At 41.1% G+C, this 6,346-nt stretch overlaps 1 protein-coding gene across 3 annotated transcripts in view; it reads right to left on the reverse strand.

Moving 5' to 3' along the window:
• The window catches only part of LOC110987331 (rap guanine nucleotide exchange factor 2-like), a 47,605-nt gene extending 42,276 nt beyond the window's left edge, over positions 1-5,329 (reverse strand). For all 3 annotated transcript variants that reach the window (XM_022249986.2, XM_022249985.2, XM_022249984.2), the window contains exons 1-2: positions 5,146-5,329; positions 658-1,228 (exon numbers count right to left, since the gene is read on the reverse strand). In XM_022249986.2, coding sequence (XP_022105678.1) covers positions 658-726 — 69 coding nt within the window. In that variant the 5' untranslated portion in view covers positions 727-1,228; positions 5,146-5,329. The remainder of the gene's footprint in view (positions 1-657; positions 1,229-5,145) is intronic.
• Between the last annotated feature and the right edge of the window lie 1,017 nt (positions 5,330-6,346).

Consider the following 6,346-nt stretch of genomic DNA (forward strand, 5'->3'; position numbering starts at 1 on the left):
CCAGTGACCCCAAGTCAGCAAAATGAGTGTCAACAAATTTGGACAGTGAATCACCGTTGTTTTTTTTTAAAGATTCGACAGGCGAATTTTACCCAGGAACATGTGCACATGCCTCAATTCTCAGCAAAATACAATTGAGAAACACATAAATAATTTTGCAAAGGAGCAATTTTGGACAGCTTGTCTTATTTTTAATACATGTTTTTTTTTATTTTTAGGCTGTCACCGCTACAGTCTAGCAACTGCACCACTTTTAGAAATTTGATTGTTTGAAGATCACACAGCAATTAGTCCAATTAGCAACACTGGGAGCAAACAATGCTGCTTGCATTAAAGTACTGCCATTTGACGTACGGGTCATTCCATGAGGTTGGGGCACAATTTGTGATGTCCAAAACTTTTACCACCTGTCATGACCGGTACAGTAGGTCATTTACTCTGTAAAAATATCACACACCTCTGTATTCAGCCTTGCAAGATGTGTAACAATGTCAATTTGGAATCCACATGCAGGGAAGTAACTGTTAAATTCTATGGAACCCATGTAACAATTGACACCATCACAAATTGTGCCCCAACCTCATGGAATGACCCATATCCATTCTCTCTTTTCTCCCTCAAATCTTTCCAAATTAAACCAATGTCAAAGCTTCCTACCTGAGGCATTCGCTCGTTGGGCAACCTCTGCAGGCATTTAATGTAATGCTGGTCCACGTAGGCTGACATTTTGTCACCCACTCATGCAAACTGACGACATACAACTTGCACTTGGTCGCTCAGAGTGATCGTGGCAGGTTACAGGACAAGATGCCCTGTGAACCGACACATAGCCGAGTCTGCTTGGTAACAAGTCCTAACAAGCTTATAATTGAAACGTCTGTGCGCTGGCATTACACTGCATAGTTTCTGCTCGTTACAGGTGCTCTTGATTCAAGGGAACAGGGATCTTTTTAATTGTGGCAGCATTGATAAGTTAATGAGCAATTAATATTGACAGATTAGCAGGCTCCATCCAACAGCACTGTCTTGCTCAACGTGTGTCCTTTCCTGCAACTGGAGAACTGCATATTCCGTTCTCAGCTTCAGACGCCAGAGAAAATGCAATGCACATACATGTGCATTTGTACACGTGTGTTCCGGCCAAACAGACAAGATTCCTTTTTGGGAGGCTTGCTAATGATGTTGTCGTTGACAGCTCCTTCCACACTGATCACAGGTTCCAGCTCATCTGCAATGCCACATTAAAATAGAGGCAGACGGTTAATGATACAAGAAGAAGTGCACAGGTTCTGTTAATTCCACGCACGTCACATTCAATGTCACGAATGAACAGCGCAGGCTGCAACAGTGCATACAAGCAGAGAATCAGGCCGCGCATCATCGCCGCTTGCATCTTAAAACCCCATACAATGTACATCACCTAAACCTTCCTCTTATAATGAATCCACGGATTCATATTCATAACTGGTACGCCTTGCAATGGATGACACAACTAATTACTTCGGGGATGAAATCCTACCCGGCAAATTGTGCATTTGATACTAGCTAGGCAATACTGTTGATATTCAGCAAAATGCTATGCAGGCGTATGGTGAAGCGGTGTCCTACATGTACATGCACATGTATGGGCAGATAACTAAGATGCTACATACCGGTACATGTACATGTATGTGTATCAACATTAAAAGCATAGCCTTCACTTGTGCTGTACAATACATGTGCAATGCACATGTACGATATGAACATTCTAAGTACATGTTCGGTATGAACATTTTAAGTACATGTACATGTACGGTATGGACATTCTAAGTACATGCACATGTACGATAGGAACATTCTAAGTACATGTACATGTTAAACATTTAGCATACTGTCACGAGTGGATTTGTGCGCAGTCTGCGCCAGAAGCCTTCTTCATGCACAGTGCCCATTGCGTAATGTTCAGAAAGCAGAGTGATTATTATTCATTGTACTTTTCTTTCAGATCAGTGATTAACTCATGCATAGAAGTCATCCTTTCTGCTACATGTACAAAACACAGATTTGACTGTGACTAACTACAAAGCAACAAGGAAGCGGACGCATTAAACACTATTACTTCCTGATCATCTACATGTAGTGTTTCTTTTCCAGGGGACTCCCCCCCCCAACAAATACTAAGCACATGTACACGAGTCTACTTTGGAGAAGATGAAAAAAAACATAGCACATTGAAAAACAGCGCTGTGTAAGCAATCAACAGACTCGGCAGCCTGGTGGAAAACACCAGCAACGGTTGATGAGTGTCACTCGGTACAAAGAGGCAAGCTTGCGGTCTCAGGAAAAAGGTCTAACAAGGAATAGATGCATGTACAGCTAGTAAAATAAAACAAGAAAACTAACAGAACACAACTTCACGATCATGTAGCCACAGCCTCGAATGCTGTGGAGATAAGAACTGTAAAACCGACAACTGTAAAAACAAAAAGAGACTCTCACAGTGTATGATTCAACTTGGAAATTTAGTAAGATTTGTTCCAAGTGCTCCATGATTGGAAAGCTTCTCAGCCTGACTTTGCTTGATTACCGGATGCCCCTTTTTTTAAACCCCAAAATGAATTTTTGGATAAAAAAATTGTTTCCGCATGATTCTAGAAACAGGTCCTAGATAAGGACCTGCACATACATGGTAGTCTCCTGAATGAGTTTAAAGCTCATCAATCTGTGGTAAGACGACTCAAGGCTTCAGTGCAAGATATTTGTACACTCAAACCATCCCACCATACTCAATCTTTTCTCTTGATTATATATTAAACTGGTTCACCTATATGCACAACAGCATACACCAAGAAGTGTAACAGTCTTTGCCACAGACTGGTTCTGAAATGACACATATTTCATTATCACCAAAACAACACAGATTTCATAACACCAAGAACTGTCTACTTTCAACAACACCATGAGCTTATGCTAAATGCCGACCACGTGTACATTGTACATTTAATAATGTTTTGTTCGAAAGCGATCGCACCAAACTTGAGGTAGTATCACTAACTCTTTAAAGAATATCCTAGGTTTAGCGAAAGTCCAGGAACTACACGTTCAATAAGGCATCCTGCTGTGTTGCCGTCGAACACTTCATTGCATATTGATCCAAAAGGGAAACTAACACAAGAAAATCTTTCTGTTTCAGTCAGCATCTGTCGGGAACACTCAACGCAGAGTTCTGATTTTACTTTTCAAATATCCCCTTACAACATGGAGGCCATTACCACCACACGGAAGGGCAGTGTCACAACGCTGTTTGTTATTTTTTTTAACTAATATGATTTTTAAAGGTCCTCTTCCTGGTTTCACTGAAAGCATAACTGCAGTTAATGTACCGAGTTCTATGTGCTTCTGAGGGAATTTTCCTGGATGAAATGTAAACAAATTAACCCTAACCCTATATGATACTACAAATTACTACTTGTAGTAAAATGTAGTAATCAGTGCTGCCCCTTATAAGAGGACAAGACCGTATTGTTCTCTGAAGCCATAAAATACAATAGAAAAGACAATGTACCATACAGTGCTGTGGCACTATGAATGCATGGCTTTATTGTTCTCTGTACAAGTAACAATGGAAGTAACCTAGCCAGAAGTAGTGATCTGTAGCGCTAGGTCCTTCAGGCTCAGGCTATTGCTTTGTATTTTGTAGTACTGTAAGCCAAACAATATGCTTGGCGGAATAAGGATGGCTGGCTGAGATAGAGGGCCAGAAATGACTTTCCTCACAATATACATGCAGCCTACCCATGTACATGTACAAGTGTACAGTGTATTTACCAATCTGGCACAGAGCACTTGAAAGGCTCAAACCAAATTGAGCCAACCTACAGTGTTTGAAATTACCTGCAGTCCTGAAAATGACAGCAATGCTTGGTATGAAATGTTGCGTCCAGACACCAATGGGACAGTTCAAATACACAGACAACACTCGTTTTCCCTTAAAATGTTCAACAGCCAGCAGAAAGTGATAAAATGTGAAATTTTGCGAGGAAAATTTGGAAGCATTTACTAAGTTTGTGCGCAGGGAAATCAAGTGTTGCCCGTAAATGGAACTCTTTCCCACCAATGTGTTCTTCATAAATACACGTACATGTCAATATTAATGTCATTTCATCAAAGGTCAATCATGACAAAAATGTTGAACATGCTGAACAGACAACTTGGAGACTGACAAACATTTGTAATTCCTTGGGACATAGTGTCACTGCTCCAATTGACGTGGTGTTTTAGGGGACATGTACATCTCTTTCTCAGCAGTTGGCCCAAAACTAGTCCAAGTAACTTGAACTCAACGAATCGCCTTTTCCAACATTTGGACGTGGTCAGGCCCATCAACAAGTACCTGTCTATTATTGTCCAACCATGTCCAAAGGGCAAATTGAGCGTATAAGTTAGGCCTACTCGACTATGCATCATTTCTTTGCATCATTATTTTGGACGGCTTCTTAGTGGACGATTAAATTGCGATGGAATTCTTGGGTGAAGTCAATGTACCCCCATCAGGGAAAGAGTTTGTTTATAGATACCACTTGACACCGCGTGCACACACCTATCAGACTGGTCTGAAAAGTTCTAGGTGTTTTCTAAGTAAACAGCTTGGATTTTTCCCTCCAAAATTGACCTTTTCTTGACAAGTTTTTGCTTTCTGACGGCTAATTGGTCACTTGTCATGACTGTTCTGTTGGGAATAATTACTGATGTCCGTATATGGAACTCTTTCCCCTATCAGCGTTGATTTGACCTTACCTAGCCTAGGGGCTGCACACAAAAGCATGTCCACAGCATTAGGAATAGGCCTAGCATTTATTTTAAAAAAATTTGTCACAGAGTTAATTTGTGGACGTGCATGACATGGTGACTAAGTTCTGGAACGGACATGACTGATGACAGAACATGATGGAGTGTGGGTCTCGTATTAGGATTTTCTAATCCAAGAACAATGGGGTCAAATGTGGGCTCCCTTATTCGTGTTTAATTCGAAATTCGTTTGTGCACAATCGCCTATTGATGTATCATGTAGGCCAGGGTCAAGGGTGTAGCGCATGCGGCGAGATATTTGGCAACTCCCAGCTTCGAGTCCAAGTTAGGACCCATGGAAAACTTAATCATACTCACGTCTTCGAAGTCACAGTCAAACTAGCGTCAAGAAAAATGTTCCCCCTTGCCGGAAAACGCCATCTTATTGCATTCCATAATGTGTCAATCATTTGGTTCAACCCGGTAAATACTGTCACTTGGCCGGAAATAATCAAAGCCGAAACTCGGGCTCGACGGCATTCGGTCAACCAAACGCTCATCACACATAGTACATACATGTGAATGGAAGTTTGTACTGTTACTCAGTGCTGTGGGAACCAGCGAGAAATGCTTGTACTAAATAATGAGTGACGTCACACGCGATGACAATTTCATCTTTTCTTTGGCGAATACCAGCGAAATAAAAAATAAATAGTGAATTTTCAGAGAAGGGAAAATTCCCGGATGCGGGATGCTGGGGGGGGGAGAATGCATTCCAAGTTGCGCAGGGTGTGTGCTGGCTAAAAAATTTAAAAAGAGGATTCATTGAATAGCGCCCCCTGTTTTAGGGGCTGTCGGAAAGGCCTTCCGAAAATTTGCAATAGTACTTACTGGTATTTAAAACTAATGCGATAATTGTACATGCACTTGCAAAAATTGAATGTAATTTTTCCCCTCGTTTGTGGAGCATTTCGTCAAAATATCTCCTAATTTTCGATTTAGAATAAAGCACGAAGACTGCTATGCGAATTTATCATTGTTACAGTAATGATTTGAACATTATTTCACTATTAAAATCGACGTTAGGTTGATGATTTATCTGCCACCGCGTATAAAGATTTCTCCTTACAATCACCGGAGGGAAATGAAGTCTCCTTGAAGCTTTTCCGGACCTCCGATTTAATGCGACAAACACCGCACCAAGTTGGTCGCGAAGGACCAAATTTACTGGATCAAGGAGTTAGCAAGGGGTCAAAAGTCCTTCCATTTTACTCAGCTTTTGTCAGCAACATAGCTTTCATTCACTAACTGGGGGCTACGACCTGAAGGGCTTCCTTGCTATGGTATTGGAACAAAGTTTAAATTTCGGACGTAAGCTTTAAGTCTACAAAAATCTAAAAGGGGCTCACGTATTTCACTGGTAGTACTCGCCTGCCGTACGGACTTAAACATACTGAATATCATCATGTACCAATAAGTTATTGTATTTGTTGTTCGCATGATCTAAATTTATTAATGCCGATTTGCTATTGTTTGGGAAGGACTTTTCGCACACGACGGATTTGGCCCGTGCGCGCCC

This window comes from Acanthaster planci, linkage group LG19 (assembly GCF_054643075.1).
Source record: "Acanthaster planci isolate LZ-2023a linkage group LG19, COTS_SCS, whole genome shotgun sequence".
Lineage (NCBI taxonomy): Eukaryota > Metazoa > Echinodermata > Asteroidea > Valvatida > Acanthasteridae > Acanthaster > Acanthaster planci.